The 17,609-nt window shown below is 40.7% G+C and overlaps 1 protein-coding gene across 5 annotated transcripts in view; it reads left to right on the top strand.

Annotated features, from left to right (window-relative positions):
• The window catches only part of ANKRD28 (ankyrin repeat domain 28), a 119,003-nt gene that overhangs the window by 25,112 nt on the left and 76,282 nt on the right, over positions 1-17,609 (top strand). For 3 of the 5 annotated variants that reach the window (XR_009725082.1, XR_009725083.1, XM_061351034.1), the window contains exon 1: positions 15,561-17,033. The exons of the other annotated variants lie outside the window; for them this stretch is intronic. Coding sequence is in view for 1 of the 3 variants with exons in the window: in XM_061351034.1 (XP_061207018.1) it covers positions 16,917-17,033 (117 nt within the window). In the remaining 2 variants the exon portion in view is untranslated. Of the gene's footprint in view, positions 1-15,560; positions 17,034-17,609 lie in introns of those variants that run through there. 5 annotated transcript variants of the gene reach the window in all.

Raw genomic sequence — 17,609 nt, 5'->3', positions numbered from 1 at the left:
CTGTGCCTGGCAAAATCTTGGAGCAGATTCTCCTGGAAGGCATGCTAAGGCACATGAAAACCAACAAGGTGCTTGGTGACAGCCAGCATGGCTTCACTAAGGGGAAATCCTGCCTGACCAATTTGGTGGCCTTCTATGATGGGGCTACAGAACTGATGGACAGGGGCAGAGCAGTTGATGTCATCTACCTGGACTTGTGCAAAGCTTTCGACACTGTCCCACATGACATTCTTGTCTCTAAATTGGAGAGACATCAATTTGATAGGGGGACCACTCGGTGGATGAAGAACTGGCTGGATGGCCACACAAAGAGTTGTGGTCAATGGCTCAGTGTCTGTGTGGAGACCAGTAACAAGTGGTGTCCCTCAGGGATCGGTGTTGGGACCAGTCTTGTTCAACATCTTCATCACTAACAGGGACAGTGGGATTGAGTGTGCCCTCAGCAAGTTTGCCGATGACACCAAGCTGTGTGGCTCGGTTGATACGCTGGAGGGAAGGAATGTCATCCAGAGGGACCTTGACACGCTTGTGAGGTGGGCTGATGCCAACCTCATGAAGTTTAACCATGCCAAGTGCAAGGTCCTACACCTGGGTCGGAGCAATCCCAGGCACAGCTACAGGTTGGGCAGAGAAGAGATTCAGAGCAGCCCTGTGGAGAAGGACTTGGGGGTGTTGGTTGACGGGAAAATGAACATGAGCCGGCTTCAGTGTGCGCTCACGTCCCAGAAACCCAACTGTATCCTGGGCTGCATCAAAAGGAGCGTGATTGACCAGCAGGTCAAAAGAGGTGATCCTGCCCCTCTACTCTGCTCTTGTGAGACTTGTGAGACATGGAGTATTGTGTGCAGTTCTGGTGTCCCCAACATAAAAAGGACATGGAACTGCTGGAACAAATGCAGAGGAGGGCCACAAAGATGATCAGGGGACTGGAGCACCTCCCATATGAAGGTAGACTGAGAAAGTTGGGGCTGTTCAGCCTGAAGAAAAGAGAAGGCTGCGTGGAGACCTCAGAGCAGCCTTCCAGTATCTGAAGGGGACCTATAAGAATGCTGGGGAGGGACTCTTCATTAGGGACTGTAGTGGTAGGACAAGGGGTAATGGGTTAAAACTTAAAACAGGGAAAGTTTAGATTGGATATAAGGAAGAAATTCTTTACTGTGAGGGTGGTGAGGCACTAGAATGGGTTGCGCAGGGAAGTTGTGAATGCTCCATCCCTGGCAGTGTTCAAGGCCAGGTTGGGCAGAGCCTTGGGTGACCTGGTTTAGTGTGAGGTGTCCCTGCCCATGGCAGGGGGGTTGGAACTTGATGATCTTAAGGTCCTTTCCAACCCTAACTATTCTATGATTCCTTTTTTTCTTCCTAGCATGGAAAAATAGGTTGAGACTGTCTGCACTTAAAAGTAGTTCTGAAATTACAGAAAGAGCATTTGTGTCAAGTGCTTCCCAATGGGAGATTATCCCATGCTAGAATTGCTAATGTAGTGTCTACAGATTCTCTGAACAAAGTAGTCCATGTTGGCAAAAGTTGATGTTAGAGTTTGCTTGCATAACTACTTCAGTGGCATAAAGCCAATGTCCTTCCCAACTTCCATAGTTTTACTGGAAACAATTTTTGACATAGGTCTGAGCTGAAAAGCCAGTTGTTTGCTGTTGAGTTTTTACGCTACTTTTTTGGTTCCTCTTGGAAAATTTAAGCCCTTATGGTTTTTATTCCTAGCTATACTGTTTTGATACTGAAGAAGACCCCTACCCTGAAAGAAGCAGCACTTACATGTTTATTTCAGTCTTGCTACCACCAGGTTAGAAAATAGGAGGCCGTTTACCTTCAGCCTAATCTCACCCTGTTCCTCATACCTTTCACTTGAAATTAGATTAAAAACAGGCGTATGTTGAGACATACGTATGTGACATATACATGAGACATATATATATATATATATGACATACATGTCAGCATGTAGGGAACATGCTGAGATTTGCAGAGCCTCTTCCTGCTCCCATCAGTCTATTCAGTCAACTTTTGCATCCTAATTTGGGACTGTCCTGTGAAACCCAGCCTCTTAATTTTTAAGATACCTTGTGCCTTTCTGAGGATTAACTTTAACTTGATCCTTACAGGGAGAAAAGTGGCTGTGTTTTCACTGTGTTCCAGTAGTAAAACTGTTTTGTTGAAGTGCCTCAAAGAACCTGACTTGACCTCATTTTCCTCGAGAAGTTCCATTAGTCTCTTTCCTTGTATAATCAAGTGAATTTTGTACCTCTAATCATCCTGTTATATCCCCATAGGTACGTACAATAATCAAGTGTGTTCTATTCTGTCCTGGTACCAGTCGTATTTTTACAGTTTTGAAGAGCTGCAGTTCCTGTTAGTTCCTTAACCTCATGTACTAGGAATCTGGAGACCAAGCTGCTTTCTGGTGTAGATGTGTGAAGCTTCAGATTGCAGACCTGTCCTCTCCTCTGATCTTTACCACTTTCATATGTTTGGTGGTTTGTTTTTTTTTTTTCCTCCCCTGACCTGTCCTGAACAGGAATCAAACCAGCACAACTTAAAAGCAAATCAGTCTGTTAAGGCAAAATGTCTTGACTTCCAGGTGGTGGAAAGAAGTGCTGGTTTCCCCCTTTCCTCTTTATGTCTTTCTTGGGCATGAAGTGCCTGTAAAGGTAACAGTTAATAGGGGTTTAGTTAGAAAACTGAAAGCCATGGTTGCTGATACACCTTATCTTGTTCTTGTGCAAATACAAAAGCAATGGACATTCTTGTTTAGAAATACAGTGCTAGCTAAAATAGTACCAAAAAGTGCACTTGATGAAGGATGCGTAGTCTTCGGACAGAGCTTAATAGTCCACTTTTAACAGGTTATGGCTGAAAATTATTCTCTGGGATAAGCAATTCAGAAAACTGGGTTGCCAGACAGCTACAAGCTATTTGAAAATGTGTAGTATGTAGATAAGAGACTTCAACTCAAGGACATTTGGGCTGATTTTTGACAGTCCAATAATAATAAAACCACAAAACGTAAATCCATTATTTGTGTGTAATGGGTATCAGAATAGTGCATGTTTGTTTGATCTTCCAAAATGTCATGTAGCAGCTACTAAATAGTGTGGTGCTGTAACTTTAATTGCTATCAGCAATGCTATTGATGAATATAAAATTAATTTTTCTCCTAATCTTAGTAATAGATGATTTATTTTTTATTTTATTGTTTGCCCTCCCCTGTGGTCTTTAACTGATTCTGGCACCTGATGCAGAAAGCCTGCATCTGAAGTTTGGCTGAGTTGCAAAGCTGGATATGGTAGTTTGTATCATCTTATCAAAGCTTATAGTAGTTAGTATCATCTACCATTTCTGCACGTTGCTAATGCTCTTTCAAATATATGAGTGGAGCAAAATAAGCTTTAGTTTTAATTGCGTTGCATCGGATTTTTTGTCTCAAGTGTGTGCTTCAAGATGACCTGATTTTAATCTTTTATAAATGAGAATAGGTGCGATATTTCCCTTGTTGTTGACCAGATGGTGATAATATTGACTGAAAAGTATACTCTGTTTCACAATGAATGGAATCTACCAGCTGCTGCTTTTTGGCTGGGGTGGAATGGAATGTGTTGGGAAAATACGCTGACTGGCAGTTTGGTTGTTCCGTCTCTGCTAAAAGCCAGGAGCCCTGTGGAACAAGGAATTGATGGGATGTTTTTTCTCTGGGATCCAAAGTGAATCTTTCTGTCCTTCTTGGTTTGGTTTTAATGCTACAGAAGGTCCACTTGAGAAGAAATGTAAAACAAAGTTTGTATTAAGTAAAGAATAGATACTTGAGAATCATTTCCTCTTCCCTTAGGCATGGAAAAGAGATGAGGTAAAGGATTTTATTACATTTGGGTTTTATAGTTTTATTTATAAAAACTGCCAAGCCTCACAGATTTTGTCAAAATATTTGAATACTGTCTTTAGGAAAGCCAGAAACACTTCAGAAAACAAAATTCAAGTGTTCTGTACAAGATCAATAGATTTGAAGTAGCACCTCTAAAGAAAAGACATAATGGAGCTTCTTTTAATTTTTAAGAACTAACAATATCCTTTGTAGTAGTTTTGTCTTGCAGATTTAGCTAAATACATGTATTTCAAAAGAATTAGTTGTGGTGTTTTTTCCCTGTATATTAATACTGCATGGATGTTGTTAATTAAATTAGCTCTGCAGTATTTTGGAAGAGAGGTAATACCCCTAGCAAATAAGTGTTATCAGCCTATTGCATTTATATTACTCTCATACTTTTCAGTGCTGAGGACTTAATCGTTTTATTCAGCAAGGAGTAGTTTGTCAGTGTATCAGACTTGAGATGTATGATGTGTGACTTGACTATTTACATAGATTGCTACAGAGTTTTTCCTTGTCACATGGGATTTTGGTTTGCTTTTTTTTTGGTGGTGGAGGGAGTGTTTTTTCTGTCTCAAACAAGAGGGAAGAAATAGCAGAGGGTTGTTTTGTTCTCTTCATACATGTTAGCCTGTTGGGAAAAGTGAAGGATAACACACTTCTACCGCAGAATGCAAATCTGTAAGGAGCCTTGCCTTTTACGTTTCTTTCTATGGTACAACAGTGCTAAATAAAGCTCCTTGCTACTTGGACATAAATTAAATTGGAAATGGTGAATTTTGTTGACATTCTTAGGTAATCATACAATAACAGAATGGCTTTTGGTTGTAAACATCCCTGGTTCCAGCTGGAGAGAGATACCTTGTCTTTCTGTGTTCCGTGGTTCAGTGTTTGGGGAGGTAGTCCCCCTGCTCATCACAAACAAAAGCTAAGTATTTTATTAAGAGAAAATCAGCAATAGACCAAATGGTGCCCTGGACGTTTCTAAGGAGGACAATGAGACATAAAAGAAAAAGAAGTTACTGGATTTCTGAAACCAGAGAAAGACAGTGCCAAGAGAGTAGACGCTAAAAGTTTTTAAAATGTCCATGAGGTGTCAGTGTACATCAAGAAGAAACCTGAGAAATCAACACATCCTTCTGAAAAAATAGTTGGTTGCCTGTGGATTTTTGGAGGCAAGGGTACATAAAAGTTAATCCTCATGTTTTAGATAAGTAATGTACCGTTCACATACGTTACATATTCTGTTTTGATACCATCTTTCTGATTCTGTATTATAAGTACTCCTTTATAAGGCATTTTGCTGGCTCATAGGAGTGCCAGAATTTTGGAAGTTCTCCTTTAGGTGTCTTCTTAATTAAATAAATCACTGATTGAAGCCAGTGCTAGGAGGATTTTGGAAGAAATGAACCCCAAAAAATCCTGTTTGAAAAACAAATGAACAAAACCCAACAACAAAAACCTAACATCAAGTTTAGTTTTTAAGTCATTTGGGGATAACTGTGTAAGGCTGTAACTGCCTTGCTGTGCCTGTATGGTGATACATGACTTGTTCGTGTGGATTCTGCACACATAATTGTTTCTATGTGCATGTTTTTAAACTGGGCCCTAACATTCTCTATCCTGTTCCTATTGCCATGTGCTTTATAAATGCAGTTAGTGCTGTAGGGACAGTTCAGTAACATAATCTGCGACATCTCTGCCTGGCAAAATGCTATGTTGTTTTAAAAAGAAACTTACCAGGAGTGATTTGTAAGTCATGGGAGAAAAACTAGAGTTTGTCTTGTGAGTTTTTGTGTAATTGGAGTGGATTTCGTGAGAGATACACTTGATTGTAGGAGTGTGCACGTCTGGAGAAGTTCAGGTGTCAAGAAGGCTGGTTTGAGATACTTAAAGGAAAATGGAATGAAGTCATTCTGACACATTGCTGATGAAGGGAGCTCAGCTCATGGGTGTGGTTTCGCATAGCAATTGCATCGCTTTCTGTCACTGTGAGCAGTTTGAATGCTCCCACTGCTCTGTGTCAGCCGTCAGGCTGTGCTGGGCTGGCTCGAATAATTCACCAGCAAAAGAACCCAAAAGTTTGGGGCACTTGAGTCACAGAGGGGCCTGTGCTGGCTGAGGAAAGGGATATGAATGTGCATGGTTCATGAGGGGAAGGGAGGAGTGCAGAGTCTCTCTGGGGGACAGCAGTTAAAATCAGACTCATCCACTGCCTCAGATGGCACTAAAAGACCCAAACCTAACACCCAAACCCCAAACATAAAAGAAATGGATTTCTGGGCTGATAAAGTTTTAATTAGTGTTCTAAATTAATACTTTGTATAATTTGTGACATTTAATTCAGTAATGAACTGCTCAGCTTTTTAAGGAGAGTGCCTTTAATCTTCTAAGTAACAGAAAAACTGATAGCAAAAGTAACTTACGAGAATAAATGTTGCTTACATGCTCTTATCCTGAAGGGATGTGTAAGAGTCCTCCTGGGAGCTGCCTCCCTGCTGGGGCATTGAGGAGAGGACTCTTTGCAAGGTTTAAAGCAGGCCAGTGAGATTCTTGGCTGTTGCTGTATTTCCCCTTGCTCAGTTTTGGGAACAGCCATCCATTTTGGCAGCTGCAGAAGGTTCAGATGAGCTCTCTCATCCCGTAGTAGTGTGTGTGCGTGTATGTGTGTGAATGTGTGGATTTTATCCAGCTGTGTTTTCCAGTGTTTCCAGTCGCTCTTTCTTGGACATGAGGGAGGTGAAAGGGGATCCTAATAATTTCTAGGAAACACAGCTTGCCCTGAATCAGAAAATCCTGATACATAAGACAGCTATTGGCCCACACTACTTTAAAGAGAACCAGAACAATTTGTGTATGGTGTTGGTGAGTGTTTACACTGAAGAGAGATAAAATGCATAAATGTGGTGGTATCCATAGCAACTAGAAATCATTTTGTTTACTTGCATATAGTATTTTGAGTCCCTGGTATGTATGGAAACAAAATCCCACATGTGAGCAATCCAGCTGAACTGCGGCTTCTGTGGCCACAGTCTATTCATATCTGTCCAGAACTGTATTACAAGTATTGCACTGGTAGGAATGGGATATGCGATTTTAGTATTGTACCAGTCAAATATTTATCATCGTGTTTCAACTCTTGTAACCGTTGTGCAAGAGAGAATCCGATTTAAAACATCTTTAACAGAAACCTCTCACATCTTTTGAAGAAAATTAGTCAGTGTATTCAGGATGCTCCCCTCCCAAGTCCATCCTGGAAAAAAAACCCTCACCACCAAGCTTCCCCCCAGCACAGCCCCTGGCACAGCACTCCTCCCTGGGTGGGACAGGGAAGGGGGAGCCTGGGCTGTAGTCAGATTGTGCCATCACATGACTGATGAGGAGGAAAATCTGAACAGAAACTTCTAAAGGCAACAATTTTTCTTGGGGTTTGTTTTTTTTTTTTATTTTTTCTAAAGTTTGGGAATTTTGGAGCTGTGTTGTATTTCAGACTCTTCCTCCCCCCACCGTTACTGACTTCCAAAACTTTCTGCTAGGAGAGTCTCAGTAGTGACAAAAATAGAGAATAGTCTTTTTTAGGGAGTACATTCTGTTGTGCTTTTCTTGCTGACAAGATCAGAGCTGTGTTCTGAATGGTACAAGTTGTGTAGTCTTCTGAGGAAGTATCTGCTGCTATTGCTCTGTCATTCTAAATACAGTGTTTCATGTTGATAATAGTTCTTAGCGCTTTGATTTATCAGAATGTTATGCATATGAGTGAATAGCAGACAGATATTCAAAGCTAATTTAACTTTCCTAAGATGGCCAGACTAGGGAAGTGATAGACAGGAATTGCTTCCATGCAAAGTGTCTCCTTTCCAATGCCCTTCTCGTAGGGAAAAAGCAGCCTATGTTATATTATTGCACCAGCTTAGGGTTGTTTTCCTTCCTCAGTCCAATGCTTGTTATTTCCCCTCATGGTCATTTAATCACAGGAGGCCAATGAGTGCTGTGTAATACTTCTTTGGATACACTGCTGTGCTCTGTTCTTAGCTTTTTCACATGCTGTTCGTTATTCCTTGCTTTTAATTGTTTATATCTTGTTGCCTCTGTGTCTGGATTAACGTTTTGTTAGTACTGGCTGCTGAAATCACACAACAGTGTGAGCCCAAGCCAAACATGGACCATGATGAATCCCCACTAATGTGGCTGAAGCACAACAGGTAGTGGGCTTGCTGAAGCAAAAATTCCAAGCTAATTTTTGCAAATACAGCTAAAATCAAACTTATATAGGTGTAATTATCAGCTGGTGGGCTTTTGGACTTCGACCTACAGAGATACGATCCTCTGAGCTTCTTGGGGTTTGTGTTACCCTTTGGGGAGGCAAAAAAAACCCCGCAGCCCTTCTCCTTTTATTCTTTCTTTGATAGTTGAATGGTTCTGTTGGAAGCAGATCAGTCTTACTTGTTTTCTTCAGTAGTTAACAGCTTATTTTCTTCAATAGTCTAAAGCAATTTGTTACTCGAGAAAAGCAGCCGATTCTGGAAATGTCCTAAGCTGATGTGAGTCATCACTGAAGTTTTTAAATAGTTGAATGTGATGTTTGTTTCCTCCCTTCCATGGCTCAAAATGGTATGAATCACTTTTTAGTGTTTCCCATATAATAGTCTGAACGGAAGTGGTATGTGTTTCTGACTCAACTTCTTTAGTGTTGGAGGAGCACTCCCAACCACTGCTGGTTTTGGCCATGTGGGAATTCCATAGGAATTTCAGACAAACGTATAAAAGCAAACATTTGTAACCATGACAACTTACCCACGAGGATTCATGTGGTTGGTGATGCAAAACTGTGAAAGCCTTCTACTGACTGGCATAACTGACTTCACTTTTCTGCCTAAATTCTGTAAGTGGTACAGGATTAAAAACTCACTCGTAAGAATCACTTTTCAAGTTTGTAGAAGGTATCGTAGAACACAAGGATTTGTGTTTTGTGGCTACCTGCTACTGTTCTTATCTCTCAAAATTGAAATTTCTCTTATGAACCTGAATCTTTTCTGTCATTTCAGTGCTTTCTACATAACATGAAGCACAGCTCAAAAGTGGTATATACTCCGGTGCAACTGGAACGGTGCTGAGAAAACTTAGTCATCTAATGAATATTATGGGGGCCGGAAAAGGAGACTGGCACATCTGCATTAAACAGCAGTATTGGGAGGAATAACCTTGATGTGATTTGGAATGGAGTAACTGCTTTGTGTTATTCCAAACTCATCCAACATGCTGCAGTGACAGCTTTTATGTGTCATCATTTAGCGTGGAGATAGCAATAGAATCAGATTGGTCACTTGTAACAGGCAGCAGAACTAGGGATCTACCTGACTGGTGTTTGCTGCTTCAGAAGCTCATCAGTATGGCAGTCCAGCAGAGTTTTAATGTGGAAATGATAAACTTGATTCCATGTTTCGGGTCCACCTAGAATTCCCTAATTTTCAGTCTCAACACCAGCACTGTCCAGTGCTGAATCTGGGTGCACTGCTTTGTGCTGCCCTTCTTCTAAGGGGGTTTCCAGCCTCCAGCAAAAGAACCAAAGTTAAGGAAAAAGAAAAGTGAAGATAAAGGTTATTGTCTTGTAGCCCATACAGCTAAATGAGCCTCAGTGGGGAAGCTGACTGCCCCAGTGGACCAAGTATTATGTGTTCCTAATCATCCACTGGAGAAGCAGCGGTTTGTTAAAAAACAAACCAAAAAAAGCCTCTGAAAGCAGGGAAGCTGGAACTTGTTCTTTTCCCATGTAACAATGAATGATCACAGTCAGGGTTTGCTTTCCTGTTTGGTTTGGTTGGGGTTTTTTGATTAAGCAGTTGGTGAGAATTGCTTCATTTCCTTGGGATACAGGCATAAGCAATTGGTTTCAGTGCATCAGAGCAAGACGAAACTGCTAAGCCTTTTATGCCGTACTTTAGGAGATCTACTAATATTCAGGGCTGCAGCCTCTGAGGGGTGATGATCTTGTGCATTATAGCCCCTGTCCTGGAAGAACAGACCATGCACTGATCTGCAAGCCCCAAAATACGTCTCTGAAGAGGGAAAAGCAAGCTTATCGTATGGTGAAAATAAGACAATGTTATACTGACCTTTTATTATGTGGATTTGGATTTAATTTTAATAAATGATGAGCTTGATTCTGTTTGCAGAAGCAGTATTGCAGGAAGAAATTTTTTAAGGGAAAATATATAAGATCAGTACTTCCTATGCTCATCATTAGAGTATGACTGTAGATCAGTGGAAAAGTAGATCAAAGGAGATGTACTAATTCTTGTTGGTGTATGTGTGCGCCTTTGTGCCCAAAGGGAATTCTCTTAGTTGTTTTACCAGCTGCCCTAATACATCTTATTAGGATTTTAATTTAAGTTGTAGTTAATTTATGAGAGTGCATGCACTATGGGTATAAGCACTTTCAAGGCAATATGATAGATGGTATAAAACCGAGATTAAGTATTCTGCAGTCATGCATTTGCTCCAGCCAAACTACCTTTATCTGTTTCTTCTCCTTGGGAGGATGCAATAGCATTGCTTCCTGAAGCATCAGGCTGTCAGTGCCAGCTGTGACAGTGGGTTGATGTCTTCCAGTGTCTCTGGGTTGATGTGTTCGCTCTGCTATTGGTGCGTTCCTGCCCAGCCTCACCTCCCAGCAACTGGCTGGGTACTGCTGGGAGAGCACAGCTGACATGTGAAAGAGCAAACAGGGGTTGCTGAGACTGGGCCTTTGATTTTTGCTTGGTTTGTTTCCTTCAGCTCTGCTCTCAGACCGATGTGCACAGCTGAAATTGCTGCCTTCAGTAATTCTTCCTGGAAGGGTACTGTGGTTATTATAGTAATTGATGCTGTTTTCAGTGCCAGAAAGCAAAATTAGCTGTGGACATGGTCTGAGCTGCAAGGAACTAAGGGGACCAAAAGTATTCCTGGTGTCTGTGGCTTTTCTGCCTTCGCTATGCCAACAGGTGGAAGTAATGTGTAAACTATCAGTGAGGCTTGCTTCTGGTATTACAAAAAACGCTTTTTAAAAGCTGTCATACTTGCAAAACACCCTTAAATGTAGAGCTAATAACTGTGGGTTTGTGTGGGTTTAACAAATGCTGAAGTGTTTTGCCTGCTTTCTCTTTGTGCTGGTATTTTGAGGTAATATCTTCATTTTCCAACAGAAGTTGTCTCCTGTCACTTACCTTCTCCCCAAAAGAAAAACTGCTTTAAAACCAACCCTTCACCTGTCCAAAAACCACACCATACTACCTGAAATAGGTTGTCTGTTCTGTCTTAATGGATGCAGGCTTATCTTAACTATCCGTAACAATGTATGTGGATAGATGCATTTTTTTTTTTGTGGTCTCTCTTTCCTCAAGCAGGAGTTGTTTTGAATTCTAGTTGATTTTATAAGGATAACAATTCCACCATCAGACATACATGGTTATTAGGAAAGCTGTTGGGTGTAGTAGCTGCCTTCCATTTCAGTCAAAAGACGGGGAAGTGACTGCGATTAGATGCTGATGTTGAGTCAATAGGAGCCCCCAGCCAGAGCACATACATGTGGAAGCTTACAGTTTGGTTAAGTGTACAAATTAAGTTTACCTCTTAATCATAAACAGACATCTTGCATTACAAACTTTTCTTGTGCTGTTCCAGTAAAGTTAGGATGAATGCTAGATTGTCTTTGTCATGCTTATGTCTCAGGTTTTGTTGCGATGATATCGTTTACTGGATTTTCTTAATTGCAAAGTGTAATGAAAAGTCCTCTGAGACTTAATAGAAGGTATATACTTGCATCAGAAAAAAAAGAACTGGCTGTGGTATCCAGGAAGTGCAAGCAAAGCTATTTTGCTTGTCCTTGGAAGCAGAAATGTGGAGTCTGGAGGTTAAAACTACTCTCCTTTTTCTGCATTCCAACTATGTTCTGGAAAAAACAGAGCAAAATTGAGAAGAAAGGTAGTAATTTCTTGTTGCTTTTGACTGTTTCTTTTGCTGACTCCACCTCATTCCCTCAGGAGTGGGGAGGAAACAGCAGAGGAGTTCAGATGAGTGACTCACGAGGCTTCTAGAAGTATTGTAGCTTATATTCATGGTGATGCTGAACACTCATCTCTGTCTATATGTGGGCAACACTTTAGTAAATATTCTAGCTAAATTATATAAAAATCTGCTTTTACTGGGACATGCCTATGTGCTTAGAGCTGTAGCTATTATAAGCAGTCTTTGTCTTCTGAAGAAATCCATAGATTGAGGTTTTTGCTTTGCAGAACTCATAAGGATTGTTTAAAAAATAATTCGCAAGACTTGGTTCTAAAGTTTGCATTTTTTCCGGCAAGTGACAGAACAATTTCTGTCCTTTCCTAGATCCTTAATTACACAAAATACAAAATTAAACCAGTTGGATTAATCTCAGCCCAAAAAAGGCTTGGTAAGTGCTGATTGACAAGAGAGAAATCTTTATTTGGGTAGGTGTCGTTGATACTGAATGTGCTTCAGTGAGGTTTTCAGTGTCATCAGCAGTGGTAGCTCTGTAGAAAAGGATGCTATATTTAGCCAATTCAGAGTTCATGTTTTTACTGTCTGGTGTAGACATGGCTGCTGTGTTTTAACCTGCAGATTGCATTCTTGTAATACATTCAGTCTGTATGCACCCATGAAAGTCTCTTGTTTGAAATTTCCATCATTTTACTTACTGTTTTGTATTATTTGCAAACAGGTACTGGAGCCAGAGCACAAAGGCTTTTTTTTTTTTTTTTTTTTAGCAAAAATGCATATCCTCATTATTGTCCACGTGAAAATTCCTCCTATTCTCTCTCCATTGTACTTCTTAAAACTTTAGACTTAATATGTAAATCTTACTTTGCTAACCATTTGATATTGTGGAGGCTATTGGATAATCACCCTCAAGCCTCAGCAGGCATGATGTTCTTTTTTCTTAAGTTAGGCCATTTTTGACCCTTCTTGGCTACAACTCGTTTAATAAGCTTCCTTATAGGAATTATGTGACATTTGGAGAAGATGGATGCTAATGAGCTGTCTTCAGTTACTTAAAGTTTTATTAAGATAAACTGAAAAGTTTTTCTTGGGAGGTGCATTGTTCTTTCTTCATACCTTTGCAAAAATCCATTACGATCCCTACATTAGTTTGGGGAGAGGATGCTTGAATTAATCCTCTTGAATTTACTCTGCTTTCATTCTCTGTTACTGTTATCTCTTCTCCTGTATTGAAAGTTAGAAGTATTAGACAATCTGCTGAAAACCTGAAACCTTTGTTTGATTTCTTTTAGTGTAATTGTGAAATTCACCTGTTGGCTTTCAGAATAGCTGTGGGGTAGCATTAGGACTCTGTATTTTGCACCCCAAGATACCTTGGATGATTAGAGATGGTGTTTGCATTGAGGTGAGGGCTCTGCCTTCAGTTGAAAGGGATGGAAGTGGAGAAGGTTGTTCTTTTAAGTAACCTCTAAGTGCTACATCATTGTAACCAAAAGTTTAATGCTTCTAGAACTGGGTTGTCCTTTAGTTACGGAAGTAATTGCACACATGCACATTCTTAGTGCAAGTGGGGGGGAGAGGTTCTGCTTACTTACATGGTTTAGATTGCTATGAAGATCAATGTAATATTGACTCAGTTGAGTTGGTTCTCTTCTAATGCAAACTGTGATGTATTGGCTTTTAAGTCTGTGACCTTAGTAATGTCACCATTCAAAATTACATAATGTTATGCAAGGAATATATTAACTTGTTTTTTTTAAATAGTTTGTATTTTATTTTAATTACATGTAAGATTTCTAGAATAACCATCAGGGTAGAGTCAAATATTAATTCTTCTGTATTTTCACAATTGACTTCTGAAGTCATATACCTTTTTAAGGTGACTAGCTGATTTTAAGTGTACTAAGAACATTAGCTTTTGGAGAATTTGAGCTAAATTGGACATTATCTCTCTCTAGCAACATGTCCAGTTGGTAATTCCAAAGAAAGCATATGAAACCGTTAGCATTTGCTTACTATATAAAGGTACTGATTGGACAAAAGTGTTTATTTCACTAAGCATATGATCTTAGTTAGAAGATCATTATCCAGCAAGTGTGTGTGTGTTGTATGAAACCCAAGTACGCATTTTGTCAGTGTACTTTGCTCGTAGACTTAACACACCCCACACCCCCCTTTTTAATATTTCTTGTTATTTTTAATGAGTGTTTAGTTATGCAACTAAGCTACAGCGTCTATTCCTTAGGGCATTTTTCACAAACAGAAGGCAAACTGTTTTCTAGTTTGTGGTTGCTGTGTTCCTGAGCAGGCAGTGGGGTGTTGCAGTAGATGAGTCTTGAGGATGTCCGTGGTTATATTTAAACTGGTTTTGCTGTGGCCGAGAAGGACATGAGTTGTCATATGTGTTCATGTGAATCTGTGCTGTTTCTTGTTAATAAATCGTTGAAATGCTAGAACAAAGCAGTGCAGTGTACTAACAATGGGGCTCTATATAATGAACCGAATACATTTGTAGAGATGTTTTGTTAGTCACATGCTAGAAATGGGAGCACTTGGGAAATCTGAATCCGAATTTTCATGGTGAATCAGACACTGGTGCTATATTCAGCCAGATCAGCAGTCCCGAGCTCAGGAAGCCTAAGGCTAAGGTGCTCTTTTGCATTTATAAATCCCTTCACTTGCATGAAGTGTCAGCAGGGGTGTGTTAAGCAATTCATTATGTTGCAGTGAAGCCATCATAGACATTATTTCAAGAGTGGTGATGTGAGCTTTTCCTGCCTGTGGCCTCCAAAGGTGGGAATTCAGTATGTCTATTAATAGCCAAGCCATTTAATGTACTGCTTAAACCTGTCTTTCTGCTGGGATTTATATGTGAAACCTGAGTACAAATGCTTTATTGGAAAGCTGTGAACTTGTTCACCATTGACAAAATCTGATCTCTCCAGCCCTGAAGGACAAGTGCCTTCATATTGCACAGCAGAAACAAAATCCCTCCCTCTGTTCCTGTAACACTGAAGCTTATCCAGCAACTTTGACAGAAGCCATTTATGTAATACACCCACAAGCCAGCACCGTTTAGGCAGATTGAAACTGAAAGATTTATTCAGCACGTTGTAGGGCTTTATATTATGTTTTATTATCTTATTTTATATTATATTTAAATTATAATCAATGCAATTTTTGTCAAGCTGAAGGGATGTTTGTCTGTACTAGTTGCAAGTAACCAAGGGTTTGGTCATTAGTAGCTGTCTTCTTAATGGTCAACCGATTGCATTGAGAGTGATTTTACTTTAATTTTCAGATTATTCACGTCCTTGTCTTCAATGAGTTAAGCGAGGGCTATTTGCTGCTCTGACCAGTGCCATACGAGAGCAGTTAAAATGCTAGAGTTGTTTACTGCTCCAATTGTTGTTAGTCAGCAGAGCCAGCACACCACATTTCCTTGCGGCTTTTAGTGGAAAATCTGAAGCGGTTGCTCCCAGTTATAGGATTTTTACGTTTTCGGCTGCGTTAGTCACAGGGCTGGCACAGGCTTAACTGCAAAGACTGCCCCCAAAAGAGAGAAAAAGGCGGCTGTTTTTTGTGCCAGAGGAAGTTGCGCTGGGAGCAGTGGCTGAGCTCTCTGGTAAGTGTGACATGTGAGCATTACTAGGCATTTCATCCCGCCAGCCAGGCTGCAGTCGCTGCTCAGTGGGAATGCTGCTGTGGCAGTGGTTTGTCCGCTGCTCCTACGGGCTGTTAGTGACCGGCTCAGACAGACAGGCTTTTTCTAAGCTCTGCAAGGCTATCTGCTGATTGTGTAGTTTAACTTGTCAAGTGAAAAACCTGATGAGCAGCAGCTCTAACTGAAGAGGAGAAGCAGGTTGGCACAGTGACAGATGTTTGGATAAAGAAGTTGGCTCACAGAAGATGTACGGAGTCTAATTTTTTTTCTTTCCTCTCCCCATCAATCTGAATGAAGACTATCATGGGAACTGCATTCACATGGTGATCAAAAGAAACACTTGAGTGATGAACTGCTTCTGCAGAAGAAATCTCAGGCAGTAGTTCAAGCTTTTGTGTGCAGTAGCTGTCTTGTTTTGCTGAAGCATTCCTCCTCAACACTATTTCTCCATAGTGCGTTCTCTGATGGAGCTACTGCCCGGTGAAGGGGAAACGAACACTCCGCATTGCTCGTCTCCCTGATGGAGTAACACTGTCTACGCCGCTGCCGTTTGGGGAGGCTGGATTCCACCGGCAGCATTATTCAAGGAGTTCATTGTCCCTGTGGTCTGACTCATCGCATGTAAATGTACTGCAGCCGCGCTGCACGTTGCAGATATTTTTCTTGCATGGGAAAGAATTATTTTCCTCTAAGCAGGTCCTGAATAACTGTGGAAATGAGATGTGTTTTCTGGCTGGGCTGTTTCTGGCGCTGAGAAAAGGAAGCTGTAGAATGACAGGATGATCAGAAGGCGCGTTTATTTTCAGTCACCAGAAAGGCTGCGACGGTTGATTTAAAACTGACCTTGCGGGAGCGGGTATAGCTGCGGCGTCTCTCTCAGGGCAATTGTTCCTTGTTCTGTCCTCAATAGGACGGTGTTGTGTCTTCTGCAACAATGATTTCACTGTGAGGGTAGGAGGACACCGTGGAAGTTGTGACATTAACAAAGACAAATTTGCCTGTGAGAGGACAGCTGTGTGTGGCAGTGAGTGCTGCTCGGATGGAATTGGATCGTGGGATATTTTTATCAGCCCTTCCACAGTTCATTTCTGTGGCTTCAATGCCTAGGGAAATCTTATTTTAATGAGAACAACCTTTTTTGTGAGCATTGTCTGGAGCATCTCAGGGTGTTTAGATCTGAAAGATGAAGTGTAAGGGGGGATTGCAGTGTCCTGTTTTAAATGCTAACGCACCAGCGGTAGCACTCACAACTTTGTGAGTGCATGTGGAACAGGTGAAAGTGTTTCCTCATATGGTCCCTGTTGTTATACCTGCGGTCTGGTTCCAAAAATACCATTGCTGGCATTTTTCCGTTTGCTTTTGCTTCCTCAAACGGATCGAATGAGTCGAGTCTGTATTGTTGTTTTGGAGGAGGAGGAAGATGATTCTCCCACATTCATTTCCAAATTACCTCAGGAAAATGTATCTTTGCGTCCATCGCCCCCTGAAAACGTGCTGGTAAGGCATGTCCTTTGTTGGCATATTTTCTGCTTACAGTACTGTTGCAAATACCAATAGTAATATTAACGTGAACGTGCATGATGCTGAAACAAGACAAAGTGGTGAAAACTGCTGATACTGAAGAGGGAAAAAAGCAGAAAGTTAGTTGTGGAGTTAATATTTGCAAGGGCCCTTTCCTTTCCATGTAACTATTTATGGTGCAGCAATAACAGATCTCAACTCTTGTATTAATAGCAGAGGGTTTTTAGAAGGCTTTGTAAACTGTACTTGAAGAAAATGGTTTCCCCTGTTGCACTCCCTCTTCTTCAATGGTACATTTATGCAATACTGCTTTAGAAACTGATGTAACCATTGCATTGCAGTAATATGCTGTGTTTATTTTGAGAACTGATACAGTATATAATGTACCTCAAGCAAGAGCTATTCTCAGCTAGAATAAAAAATAGCATAAGTCAAAATCTTGATGTAACTGATTCAAATCCCCACTTTCTGGAAATGATCAACGCTGGTAACTGCACTTTTATTGATTTATTTTGTTTTGTCAAGTGACTGACTTGACTTAACTTGCTAGCA

Source organism: Neopsephotus bourkii, unplaced genomic scaffold (genome assembly GCF_033783945.1).
Source record: "Neopsephotus bourkii isolate Nb327-2 ecotype Australia unplaced genomic scaffold, CSIRO-AGI_Nbou_v1 NB_549, whole genome shotgun sequence".
Lineage (NCBI taxonomy): Eukaryota > Metazoa > Chordata > Aves > Psittaciformes > Psittacidae > Neopsephotus > Neopsephotus bourkii.
Note: the sequence above shows the minus strand (reverse complement) of the source record. Positions and strands in the feature narration are given on the sequence as shown.